At 51.9% G+C, this 12,547-nt stretch overlaps 2 protein-coding genes across 8 annotated transcripts in view; one reads left to right on the top strand and one right to left on the bottom strand.

Annotated features, from left to right (window-relative positions):
• Positions 1–1,266: 1,266 nt before the first annotated feature.
• Positions 1,267–5,658, bottom strand: Trappc2l (trafficking protein particle complex 2 like). Of its 3 annotated transcripts, none has more exons than XM_026778734.1 (5): positions 5,587–5,658; positions 3,599–3,771; positions 2,857–2,944; positions 2,668–2,747; positions 1,267–1,821 (listed from the first exon to the last, which is right to left on the bottom strand). In XM_026778734.1, the coding sequence occupies exons 2-5, from the start codon at positions 3,712–3,714 to the stop codon at positions 1,776–1,778; spliced, it is 330 nt and encodes a 109-aa protein (XP_026634535.1). In that variant the 5' UTR covers positions 3,715–3,771; positions 5,587–5,658; the 3' UTR covers positions 1,267–1,775. The 3 variants fall into 3 exon arrangements, with proteins under 3 accessions (XP_026634535.1, XP_026634536.1, XP_005345859.1); XM_026778735.1 differs by having other exon boundaries at positions 5,561–5,628; XM_005345802.3 differs by lacking the exon at positions 5,587–5,658 and adding an exon at positions 5,385–5,471.
• Galns (galactosamine (N-acetyl)-6-sulfatase) overlaps positions 4,903–12,547 on the top strand; it is a 31,537-nt gene continuing 23,892 nt past the window's right edge. For 2 of the 5 annotated variants that reach the window (XR_001229485.2, XM_026778731.1), the window contains exons 1-4: positions 5,907–6,036; positions 10,649–10,772; positions 11,396–11,470; positions 12,094–12,196. Coding sequence is in view for 4 of the 5 variants with exons in the window: in XM_026778731.1 (XP_026634532.1) it covers positions 5,917–6,036; positions 10,649–10,772; positions 11,396–11,470; positions 12,094–12,196 (422 nt within the window). In the remaining variant the exon portion in view is untranslated. Of the gene's footprint in view, positions 5,062–5,142; positions 5,193–5,903; positions 6,037–10,648; positions 10,773–11,395; positions 11,471–12,093; positions 12,197–12,547 lie in introns of those variants that run through there. The other 3 variants (XM_005345803.2, XM_013354810.2, XM_026778732.1) reach the window with 3 other exon arrangements.

The raw sequence follows: 12,547 nt of genomic DNA, 5'->3' as shown, positions 1-12,547 counted from the left end.
CTTACACACGATCTGACTATACACATAGTGCACACACATAGCACACTTACACACAATCTGACTATACCTGTTAGAAAACCCAAACAGCAGCAGCTGAAACAGGAGAGCTGTATTTTATTGTCTCACATATGGAGACATGAACGGTCCAGGGCCAACCCATTTGCCTAGACTCGGGCTCCTTTCTGCTGTCCTCATCTTATTATCTTCATGCTCCCAAGGGCGATGCCTAAGCTCCCACTATCACACTCAAGTTCCAGGTAGGAAAAAGCAGAAAGTCTTGAGCACTCTAAACATTGGCAGAAACTACTTTTAAAGGATTTGTCCTATAGGTCTCTCCCAATAACCCCCTTTACACACCTTAACCACCTGCCCTGGTGTGAAGGGGAGGGTAGCAAACGCCATTTAGCCAAGTTTCTCCAGTAAACCTGAGGTTCTGTCTTTAAGGAGGGATGGGATGGGCACTGAGGAACAAGATGCAGTCCCCATGGCAGCTAATAGGTAGGGTGGCCCCCCCTTAAATACTCAAGATCCCACCTCACTGATGGGCTTTCCTTCTCTTGCCAAACCCACCCTCCGGCTAAATCCTTTAACTCAGGCACATGTGGGCTCTGACCCTGTCATTCAGCTGCTTGCTGGACTTCAGTCGAACTTCATCTGCTGCTTATATCGATTGGTTGGAAGGTCTGGCTTCTTTTCTTACTCCATATTTGTTTATTTGTTTGTTCATTCATTTATTTATTTAGTTTTTAGAGACAGGGTTTCTCTGTGTAGCCCAGGCTGGCCTCGAACTCACAAAGATTCGCCTGCCTCTGCCTCCCGAGTCCTGGGATTAAAGGCGTGTGCCACCACCACCCAGTTACTGCATTCTTAATGATCCTGTGCTCACTGGAGCAAAGCCCTAATACACGTGGAGATGGGCCATCTCTTCTATTCCACCCAGCTCAAGTGGACAAGTCACAGCCTGCTGGGCCCAAGCATAAGAAACTCTACAGGCAAGGGGGAGGTCCTTGGCTGATGACTTCGGAAAGCCAGAGGCTCTGAAAACAGCATGGAGCGACAACATCCGCAGGGGCCTCAGACCTAGGGCAGGTCATCTAGGCCTCTGCTGTCTCCCAGGACACACGTTAGCCACACTGTCAAGTGGCACAGCTACAGGATTTTCTATGGGGAGAGCCTGGTTTGTCCTTGGGGATGTGTGGCCTAGGAGCAGCACTGGGGTCCCTGTGGACCTCCATGCTCACTGTCGGCCAGGAAAGGCTCCCGGAGTTTCTTACTTGGCAGCTGCTTTAATGCTGTGTTCCATAAAGCTTTACAGATTTTACCACCTCCTCAGGCCGGGGTTGGGCACAAATGCCAGGCCAAATGAACGATGGGGCCAGAACACTGAGGGCCCTTGCCCAAGAGGGAATTTGTGTGGTGTTAGCCTTGCATTGCCTCCATGCTCTGGAGCTGGCTCTGGGCTCCCCATACCCTGTACCCGTCTGGACCACCCACCTACACAGACAACGGTGGTCCGGAGGCTCCTGTACTCAGGATTCTCCCTCAGGACACCTGGCTGTGGTCGCAGTCTCAGAGAGCAGCTCTCAGGTCCTCAGCTGAGCCCTCCCTGCTGATACAGGACAGAGCCGATCTCATCATGGGAGGACTTTAGTGGGAAGGTACAAGGCACACAGCTCTGCCCGCGGGTTACAGTCAGGGAGAGGGAGGGGAATAAATAATCATCAGACAGGGTTAACACAGGCTTCTTTTCCAGGCGACTGGGGCGTAGGTCCAGCTCAGCAGACCTGGATCATCATCGAAGTTACCATGTTATCAAAGGCCCTGAGAAAAGAACCCAGATTTAGAGCAGGACAGGCGACGACCCTGCCCTCTGCTGGTGGAGACTGGCACTGCCACACCAGGTCCTCAGGACTCTGGGGCTCCTTTAGAGTTCAGAGAAGCAGAGGGCATACCCACCATCCTGGGCAGTGGCGCCCACCTCCTGACTCCACAATCCCTGCACAGCCCCCACAGGCCGACTATGTCACAGATTTCCTCAGCATACCTCCCAGGGTAAGGTTCACAGGGTGAGCAGGGGTAAGCAATGAAGCCCATGAGCAGGAAGTGCTATCTCTGCCCTGCGCAGCATAGGGGCACCAGATCTCTTGGATCTAGGTGGGTGCAAGACTCAACATCTCAGTCAAAGGAAGGTGCCACCAGAAGGGACTAACTTGGGCCACTTGTCAATTTCAAGGAGCTCCTTAGGAACAGACCCAGAAAAAGAATCTGGTAACAGGTTTGCAGCTCCTATGTTTGAAGCCCATGCCTCCTGCATGAGGTCCACTCAGCTGGAGGGGAGACACCTGAGCCCAACATAAAAGGCACACGAGGCTACATCAGGAGGACATTGCCTCCACAAAAGCTATGGTCACAGCATGAGCTGTGAGCTTGCTGAGCCCTCTGGAGGTCCTCAGGAACTCACAGACACAGCTGGGAGACCAGACGGGCGAACCTTGGCCCGAGCTGCCTATGCATAGTAAGGTCTGTGTTGGCACTAATTGGGAAACCAGGGCTGGCTGCTTTGAAACAGTGGCCTTAGGATAGTACTCATGGCTCTGGCTCCCTCACTTTCCCTATGAGCACACTATCACAAAGCAGGGCCCACCGAGAGACACAGGGCCCACCTACCTTGACTGGATGCGGTCTCCGGGGTTATAGAAGGGGTTGCACATCACATCTGTGTAAGAGTTATGCAGCTTCCGGAACATCTGAAAGCAGTTTCAATGAGCATATGCATAGGGCTTTTGCAGACTTTGCATTCTCGGTGAGGGAAGGGAAGCAGCACACACCCACTCTGCCCCCCCCCGCCCCACTTACACTGCGGATCTCGTTGTCTCGAAGGGCTGTATTGGAGGAATCCACCACCATGACAAATTTCACCTTGGAATTGGTCACGTAGCCATATCTGCCTGGCTGTTAAGGAACACGCTTTGACACCAGGGCTGTATGACTGCATATGGCAGTCCGGGGCCTGCCAGCCCAGAGAACTTGGTGAACCCTCACTTCGGAGAAGACTGACAACCTTGAATCACAGGAAGTGCCCAGGTTGGGGAGGCTGCACAGCAACTATGCAAGTGTGCACCTCAACTGGGGACAGCTCTGCTCCTTTTGAACTGATCGGGGCCTGGGATATTAGTCGCAAAACTAAACTTCTGCCATCAGAGTGTGGAGAGGCTACAATTAGTCCCTATGGGAATGCTCTTAAGATTCTGTGGTCTTAATAACTTGTCCAAAGGAATGGCCAAGAGTTTACAGCTGCATGGTGCTGAGCCTAACAACAGTGTCGTGACACGATGACCCTTGATTCAAGGTTGGTGGCCTCTAAGGAACATAGAGAAGTCCCAGATCCCTGCTATGGCACCTTTCATCCTCCAGGAAGCTTGGCCTTGCTTTTCCAGTGACTCTTCCAATTGGGGGGAGTGAGGGCTAGAGGCCATTGTTAGCTTCAGGGCACCTGCCTGCCTGACCAGCTGAAACCCCTTACAGTTACTCTTTTCTTGTGTTTCCCCCCATATCCCGCCCTGCGAGTGCAGGGGCCGTGCTGAGCACCAACGGATACACCTTGTAGTCCTCAGTGGGGTAGAGCAGGCCCAGGTACAGCTCCCTCTGGTCCACCAGTGCTTTCCCCATGGCCGAGATCTTCTCATCTACCACATCCAGGGACGTGTGCACCATGTAGTGGAACTTGAGCTCATCCTCTGTGGGAGTGCTGCGGATGTACAGAGGGTAATTCTGCAAGAAGGGATGGAGATCTGCCGAGTGAGTTCCAGCTCTGAAGACACCGGCAAAGCACTCCTAAGGCAGGCTCTCAACCGGTCAACACTGCGGCAGGCACTGCCTTCAGGGGTGGGACCTAACCAAAGAGGACTGGATGTCATATGCAGAGGGGGGACGACAGATATAACTCGGTGGCGCAGCATTTGCCTGATATGCACAGGGCCCTAAGTTCAATTCCCAGTATTGAAAAGAGAAAAGACATTGGACTAGGGACATAGCTCTGTCGTAGAACGCTTGAGTAGCAGCATCAAGCGTCAGCTCAATCGTCTGTACCAGAAAGGAGGAGGAGGAAAAGAGGAGGAAGTAGCAACAGAAGAGGCACAGGGGCAGGAAGGTGAGCAGAAATAAGATGGCCCAGGAATGCCAACTTGAGCACAGCCTAACAACATACTCTTTCTAGAATCATCTCTGCCTCAACCACCACCACACTCTCAAGTGTCATCCCAACACCAGGCACGGTGGCTATTTCTTAATGTGCCACACAGAGGCAGTGGTCTGTGGCTCAGCCCCTCAGGTCTCGGCTCAATACACATCTGACCATCTTAAGCCCACAGTCAAAAGCTTCACTCCTGGGTCCTGCATCCATTCATTGTTCACTGTGTCCAGAAATCGTCTGGTCTACTGTAGTTGAATGAGTGTCCAAATCAGGGCACCTCCGCATAGATTCCGGACTTCATCGCGAGTTTACCAAAGCAGCAGCTGCATTTTTAATTGAGTTCTGATATTGGTGGGCTTATGGGGGGCATAACTCCCTCTTTCATACTGTCAGCGTCACAGCAGCCCAGTCCCTAACGGCAGGTCTCAGGGAAGGGCGCTCAGAACCAGCAGGATCTGTGGACCTCTGGTGCTGTCTTAGCATTCATAAACAGCTTTCCAGAGGAAATGAATATATATGTTGGCCAGCGGGGAGATGAAAGCTGGGAAGAGAAGAGACAAAGGGAAGAGAGAAACTTATCATGAGGTTTGCAGGCCTTCACAGCGGTTGGAGTAGAAGGCTGCGAGTGGCTTGAAGGGAACTACCTAAGGCAAAGAAAAGCAATGAATTCTAGGCTGAACTTGCGACGCGCCTGGTTTGTATAGCACCGGCGGGGCAGCAAAGGGGACGGTCCGAAAGGCGGGGCAGAAAGACCGGACGCGGAAGGCAGCTGAGGCCGTGAAAAGAAGGCAAAGAACGAAGAGTGGAGCCGGGCGGTGGTGGCGCACGCCTGTAATCCCAGCACTTGGAAGGCAGACAGGCGGATCTCTGTGAGTTCGAGGCCAGCCTGGTCTATCAAGGGAGTTCCAGGACAGGCTCCAAAGCTACAGAGAAACCCTGTCTCGAAAAAAAAAAAAAAAAAACGAAGGGTGGAGGGCTGGAAGAGCCGCCAAGCTTCCCGGTGGGTCTCAAAACCCGGAGGCCGCGGCCTGCAAGGTGGCGGCAGGAGGAGGGCGGGCAGCTGGGAGAGAAAGAGCGCAGGAGGGATCCTGATCACAGCGCTTGGCTGAGGCTTGGGAGCCTAGAGCTGAGATGAAACGAGGGCATGGCAGGAAGGAGCCCCACCACCCGCCGCCCGCCGCTTCACACGCACCTCCTTGGCGATCACCGCTATGCACACCGCCATATTGGCAGGCCGTGCGCCGCATCATGTGACTCGGAGGGGGTCAGGCCCCGCCCACTTCCCCTCCCTCCTCGCGCGGCGGCTCAGACCCCGCCTTTCCCTACAGTGGCTCTGCCCAGCCTTTCAGCTCAGACCTTGATGCTGACCCTTTCCTGTCAGGCTCGAGGCCCACCTCTCCTGTTAGGACGCTGGCAGCGCCCCTGCTTCTGTTGCTCCGTCCCACTTTTCCCGTCAGGCCCCACTGATCGTGTCACTCAGCCTGGCAGGCCCGGCTCTCACGCTTCGGCTTGGTGGAGTCCCAGCTTCTCTGGCAGCCTTGCCTGCCCTGCGGCCTCCCAGACCCAACGCCCTTTCCTGTCTGGCCGAGCCCACTCTTCTTGTCAGTCTGGCGGCCTAGGCCCCGCCTCTCCTGTCACTCAGCCCCCAAGGCCCGCCCCGTGGTCCAAAGAAAACGCCGCGAAATTGGGACTGGGTCTCGTCTCCCTGCAGGAGCTTGGTTGCCATGGCGCTATATGCCAAAGCCACCAGAGGCCCGCAGCTGCTGCTGGTTCTGAGCGCCATTGGACTCTTGGCCGCAGGTGCTCCACAGTCCCCCAACATCGTGCTGCTGCTCATGGACGATGTGAGTGGGGTCGCGCGGCGGGGGGACACGGGAGATACAGGCCACAGCGGTGACCCGAGGGAGGCCCAGACCCCGGGGTCATTTCTCGCTCTGACTGTTTCCGCAGTGGGGGTCGGTGTTCAGGGAAGATCTCCCCGGGGGAAGAGCCTGGTGTCCCCCTCCCCCTCATAAGGTGCCCTGCCCTCCGTGCCCACCTCCAGCCTGGGCCTCTGGGGAATTCTGACCAAAGTCAAGCATGGGAGGGCGGAAAGGTAAGAACGTACCTGAGGGGCCTGGTGTGCAGCCTGCAGCCGTCTGTGAACTCAGCCCCAGGGCTGATCTGCCTCCCTGACTTGAAAGCTTAGAGGTCAGCACTGGGTCAGATAGAACTGTCCAAACTGGACGGGACCCTGTCTTCCTCTGAACCTTAGCCCGCCAGCCCCCCACTCCACCCCAGACACACTACAGAGTGGCACCTGTCAGCTATTGTTAGAACCGGAGTCACGTCCAGTTCAGGTTGATTTGAAACCAGTCGTGGGCACCCCAGAGGCTAATGGCTACCTCAGCCCTCTCCACAGAGCCTTCAGACCTGTGCTCATCCACGCTAAACTTCTCAAAGCGGTGCCTGCCAGAGTAGAGGGTGCCATGTATGTAAAATAAGTTGGATTTTAGAGACTTAGTAGAAAAAGAAAGTGAACATCCCATTTGATAATCATTAGGTTAGTGGTTCTTTATTATGAAGAAAATTATATGCCTGAAAAGTCCTGTCCATAATCCCACTACCCAGAATCCACTGCAGGAAACCTTGACTGTTTCTTTCCAGCTTCCCATTCTGTGTGGACCATGACTAATTCACACTCTGGGTGCCCGGCTTCTCTGGCCCCTATTCTGGTGGCTGGTAGCAGGCTTTGCGATATAGTACCTTTCGGTATTAGGACCTTTTAGAGCCAAATCACACTGGCTTGATTTGTTGGTTTACTGGTTGGTTTGCTCAGACACTTGTCTGTCGGTTTTCTGCTCTCTCCTTTCCAAATGAGAGCCTGTGAGGAGCGAGAGGTCCTTCTACCCCTCCATTAGGCTACTGAAGAGTGTTGAAATAATAGGCTTTGGATAACTGAGTTAGGTAAATGTGCTGTTAGCCTTCATCCTGCCTACTCACTTTTATTTTTTGTTTATTTGCTTGCTTGCTTGCTTGGTTTTTTTTTTTTTTTGGTTTTTCGAGACAGGGTTTCTCTGTGGCTTTGGAGCCTGTCCTGGCACTAGCTCTGTAAGACCAGGCTGGTCTCGAACTCACAGAGATCCGCCTGCCTCTGCCTCCCGAGTGCTGGGATTAAAGGCGTGCGCCACCACTGCCCGGCTTTTTTGAGACAAGTTCTTGCTATGCAGTTTTGGCTGGCCTGAAACTCACTCTGTAGCCCAAAGTGGCCTCAGACTCAAGGCAATCGTCCTGCCTTTGCCTCCCCGGTGCTAGGATTGCAAGCGTGAGCCCCTGCATCTAGTGGCCTAATGACTTTTCTAATCTGGAACTAGAAAACGTGGAGTTACATGTAAGGCTGAGAGTGCATTTCCTTTGGATGGCTACAGACGAGTGGAGGGGGGTTTGGATAATGGATGTGACTAGCACCAGATCAGTTTACCTGAAGGTGGTTGCTTAGGAACCCCCACCACCTACATCCTGAATACCCTGGGGCTGGCCCAGAACATTCTGCAAACCTTGGCTCTTGTCATGTAGGGACTTTTGATGCATACAAATGAAAATGAACTCAACTTCAGCAAAACTGGGAATCCTTGGCTTTACCAACTAGGTCACGCTGGCTTAAAGCAGGTGGTTCCAGGCTTCCTCTTTCATAAGGCTGCTGTCTGTAAGCTGGCCCCTGGTGGCCCCATGATAGCCTCATGACAGCCCTAGGCGACTCCCAGCTCATCTACCCTGTTGTCAGCAGTCCTAGTGGGACAGTGGCTTTTGCTGACTCTGGCCCACTCCAAGCATAAGGTGAGAAGAATACGCTGCACTGTGCAACAGCTGGGCCCACCTCTGGAAAGGACACCCTGGGTGGGGAGGCCTCCTGGGTTCATACTTGACCTATTCCAGGGTGCCTGTGGCAGAAGAAGCAAGGATGCCACAAGGGGAAAAGGCTCTGAGGTGCCCCCTAGGTGGCAGATAAGGACAGCCTCAGCAGCACAGGGGCTTCCATACTAGTCCCTTCTCCTCTGCAAACCCCTCCCTTTGCTCTTCATAGCTGCCTTTGCCAGGCTGATCATGTCTGAATCTGTAATATGTGCTTATGTCTGTCTGGCTTACCTAGAATGACATGGCACAAGCTCCAGACTTGATAACTGTCTGATTGTCTAAGATTGTCTCTAGTTTAAATTCTTTAAGGATTGCCACTGACTTTGGACTGATTGACCATGGTCCTGTCCTGCTCTGGTCATATCATGAGCAGCTGGACTGCTGTCCTCAGGAAGGTCATTGTGGGATGTTGCCTTTCGTGGGCACTGGAATCTGGGTATCCTCGCCCTGGGAAGAGTGGTTTCTTGTACCTAAGAAGTGTATAGGTATCTGGATTCATATGAAATACCACCTCCCCGTTTCACCACAATCTCACTCTGGATTCTCCTTGACTCCTCAGCCCTTAGGATCTCTGTGGAAAGAATTCAGATGAGACATATAGAGTATAGAGTAGGAGATAGGTAGAGTTTATTACAAACCTATGAACTGCTGCTCTCACGGGTAAGAGTAGGCAATGGTCACGGGGACCATTGTAGCGCAGAGCATACTCAAAGGATGAGACTGCACAATGACCAGAAAGGACCATTGCAGAGCACACTGCTCATGGTCATTGGAGGCAAGTATGGGCTGGAAGTATGGGCAGGCTCATTGGCCTAGTGCCTGGGATGGCTTTCCACATAACCTTCCCTAACATGGGGAGCTGAGTGGAACAGAGAAGGACAAATACAACTCAAGTTCAAATAAGCTTTGGTCCTTGCCATCAGTGGAGGCACACACCTTCAGTCCCAGCACTCAGAAGACAGAGACAGGCAGATCTCTGAGTTCGAGGCCTGGCTGGTCTACAGAGTGAGAGTACCTGAGGGGCTGGAGAGATGGCTCAGAGGTTAAGAGAACAGAGTGAGTACCTGAATAGCCAGGGCTACACAGAGAAACCCTGTCTCAAAAAAAAAAAAAAAAGAAAGGAAGGGAAGGAGGGAGAGGAGGAGGGAGGAAAGGAGAGAGGAAGGGAGGGAGAGAGGGAGAAAGGAAGGAAGGAAGGAAAACATCCAGCTCTTCTAGGTATGTCCAACCTGCAGTCATGTGTAGCAAGTATAGCCATGAATTTGGCCCAACACAAGAATCATAAACTTACTTAAAACATATTTTTGTCATGTTTTTGTAATTGATTGTAATTCTTAAACATGAACTTTGTAGAAGATAACACTATATCACAAAGACAAAAATTGTATATGCCTACTTCTCTAAATGTCACGACTCTACCCAGGGTCGTAAATATAACTCTAGTCACAGTCTAGGAACCAGTGATTACTCCCACAACTTCAGGTTTTGGTTTTGCAAGCTGATTGTTAAGGATCCATCCCCAATAACTGCTAGGCCTGCTAATATCTAATTAGTTATCTTATCCCCCTGTGTATCTGTCATCTTGGTGTGTGTGAGGTACACGTGCCTTCAAGACCAGCCAGCCCAAAGTGAGAACTCTAGATCCTAAACCTCTGGTTGATTCCACCCACTTGTGCTGTCACAGCCTGACCTTGGGGGAAGCAGGCTTGTACCTCCAGCCCTGGGAGCAGGAGGCTGGAAGCTGCCTTGTCTAGCTCTCCCACTACTGCCACCCTGTCCGTCCTCGCCTTTGTCTTGTCTGACTGCTTTGCCATCCTCCACTGTGGTGAGCCACAGCTGGGAGCTGACTGCATGTCCTTCCTCCAATGAGAGCTTTCCACAGCTGGTTTAAAGCACAGTTTACATCTCAAAGGGAGTAAGCGTTTATTCTGAGCCAAATCTGAGTGATCACGGCCTAGACACACGGGTTCAGGTTTCCTTGAATAACATTCCAATGTGGAAGTGTAATAAGGTCAGACTCATGAGCTCCAGATGGTCATGAATTTGGAAAAATACAATTCCACCCAGACACTATAACCTACAGCTTGTTTGTCCATCATCTGGTGGCCACTTGAACTGGCCCTAGCCTTTGATGGTTGGAATCAGACTGCTACGGACACTCATGTAGTCTTGGAGCATGAGTTTCCAGTTCTGTAAGGTACACTGAGCCAGGCTGCCAGGCCATGCGGTAACTCTAGGCTCAGCTTTCAGAGCAACCTCACCACTTGCTTTTGAAGTCTAAATTTGCATAACAGTTTTATGCTGAAAATAGATGTGTATTCTTAGATACCAAGACTCTAGGAGCATACAGAGGTTGATCTCAGCTGGGGAGGAAGGCAAAAGCAGATATATTCCTGGTGGTGGCCAAACTGATGTAGAGGCGAGAGCCCGCAAATTCCTAGTAAGCCCTGGAGCAGTTCACAGAAGCTGCCAAGGTTTGGGCAAACTCAATGGCTCTTCCTTGGAACAAAAGAGCCATTTGTTGGAAGGGTTCACTCCTCATCTCTTTGATCTTCCCTGCAGATGGGCTGGGGTGACCTGGGTGTTAATGGAGAGCCTTCCAGAGAGACCCCAAATTTGGACCGGATGGCTATAGAGGGCATGCTTTTCCCAAACTTCTATTCTGCCAACCCGTTGTGCTCACCATGTAAGTTGCTGCTGCCCTCCACCCCGAAGCCAGTTAGCCAGCAGAGTCTTCCACATCTGCCCCTCTAACCCTAATCTAGGTAGAGCAGCCTTTTCTCAGGCTGCAGGAAGGCTGCAGGTAGAGTGAGGGCTGTGTCACTGTCTCCCAGAACTGCCACACTGCCCTCTGTCTGTACTTCCTGGTCACAGGACATGGGTGTAGTGGAGAGGTAGTGAGGCCATGTCCTCTTCCCAAGGAATGTCACTGTTATTACGTTGGTACTTACAGAAGTGCTGATCTTAAGTAAAAGCAGTGGGTGGGGTGAGGGGTCGATAGGAGGCAGGCCATAGGGGCCCACAGTCTGGTGGCTGTCCCAGAGTCTGGAGACTGAACACGCGAACAGAGCTGAGTAGCAGACCCTGCTATATAAACTGCCATCTGTCATCAGGCCTTTGGGCCATCTCCCACTGCCTGACTTCTTCAATCCAGAGACTAGAGGAGACTGAAACACAGCAGTTCAATGTCACCCTGATGCACTCAGGACAGACTCATCCCAGGGGCTGTGCACATGGGAGGCACTGCAGAGCTGGCTGGGGGGCCTACTAGATTTGTGTCACAATGTCTGTTTTTATCTTTCCATGTAGCCAGGGCAGCCCTGCTCACAGGACGGCTGCCCATCCGCAATGGCTTCTATACATCCAACGCGCATGCAAGAAACGGTATGCCACCCCTCACCCGCAACCCTGCAGGTACCTCTGTCTAGGTAAGGGAAAGCTGGTGTCCTAGGCCTCAGTGTGAGAGGTTTGGGGTCTGGAACGTAAATAAAGGCAGCCTAAGGTAGAACCGAGTACCACAGTACAGACCCCATGTCACAGATTTTTTCCCTGAAGTGGCCTAGTGAAAACCAAGCTGGGGCTGAGGTACCTCAAGCACCACACGGTACCCTCCTACTCCACTAGGAAAACCATGAGGTTTCGGGTCAGAGCAGAGAATGCTCTAGAAACAAGCTCAAGAGCTTAGATAGGTTCTCTAAGGACAGGGTCCTTATCCCAGATAAGATAGGATTTCAAGTGGCCTTGAAGAAAAGGACTGTGGGAAGAACCAGGATCACAGCCTACAGGGAACAGCATGGTGTCAAATGGCAAACCAGACTGGAGCAGTGAGACAGGTGGGAGCAAGGGGCAGCATTACACCATCCCCACCATGCTAACTTGGAGAGTACCTGGAGTATCATGGGAAGTATCCCTATCCTGACCACAGTCCTGCCTGTCCACCTTGACAGGGCAGTGTGTGTATCCATTACAGACACGGGATTACTTCTAATGCAGTATTGTTTTTCCAGCTTACACACCTCAGGAGATCATGGGTGGCATCCCTGACTCAGAACTCCTCCTGCCTGAGCTCCTGAAGAAGGCAGGCTATACCAACAAGATCGTGGGCAAGTGGTGAGTCCTGGACCTCCCTCTGGGCAGGTCTTTTCTGCCCAGGTCTTTCCAAATGAGAACTTCTTAGAAGGAGTAGAAATGGGATTCCAAGTCCATTTAGGTTTTTGTAGGGAATTTTTTGTTTTCTGGGGCAAGGTCTCACTATGTAGCTCAAACTAATTTTGGTTTCATTATCCATTGCCTCATCTTCCACATGCTGAGATTATAGTTGTGCACCATCTATAACCTTTTTGAGAGAACTTTTCTTTTTATTTTTTTATTTTTTTTTTTTTTTGGTTTTTTCGAGACAGGGTTTCTCTGTGGCTTTGGAGCCTGTCCTGGAACTAGCTCTGTAGACCAGGCTGGTCTCGA

The sequence above is a fragment of the Microtus ochrogaster genome, chromosome 4 (genome assembly GCF_000317375.1).
Source record: "Microtus ochrogaster isolate Prairie Vole_2 chromosome 4, MicOch1.0, whole genome shotgun sequence".
Taxonomy (NCBI): Eukaryota; Metazoa; Chordata; class Mammalia; order Rodentia; family Cricetidae; genus Microtus; species Microtus ochrogaster.
The sequence above is the reverse complement of the archived record's forward strand: the minus strand, read 5'-3'. Positions and strand labels throughout refer to the sequence as shown.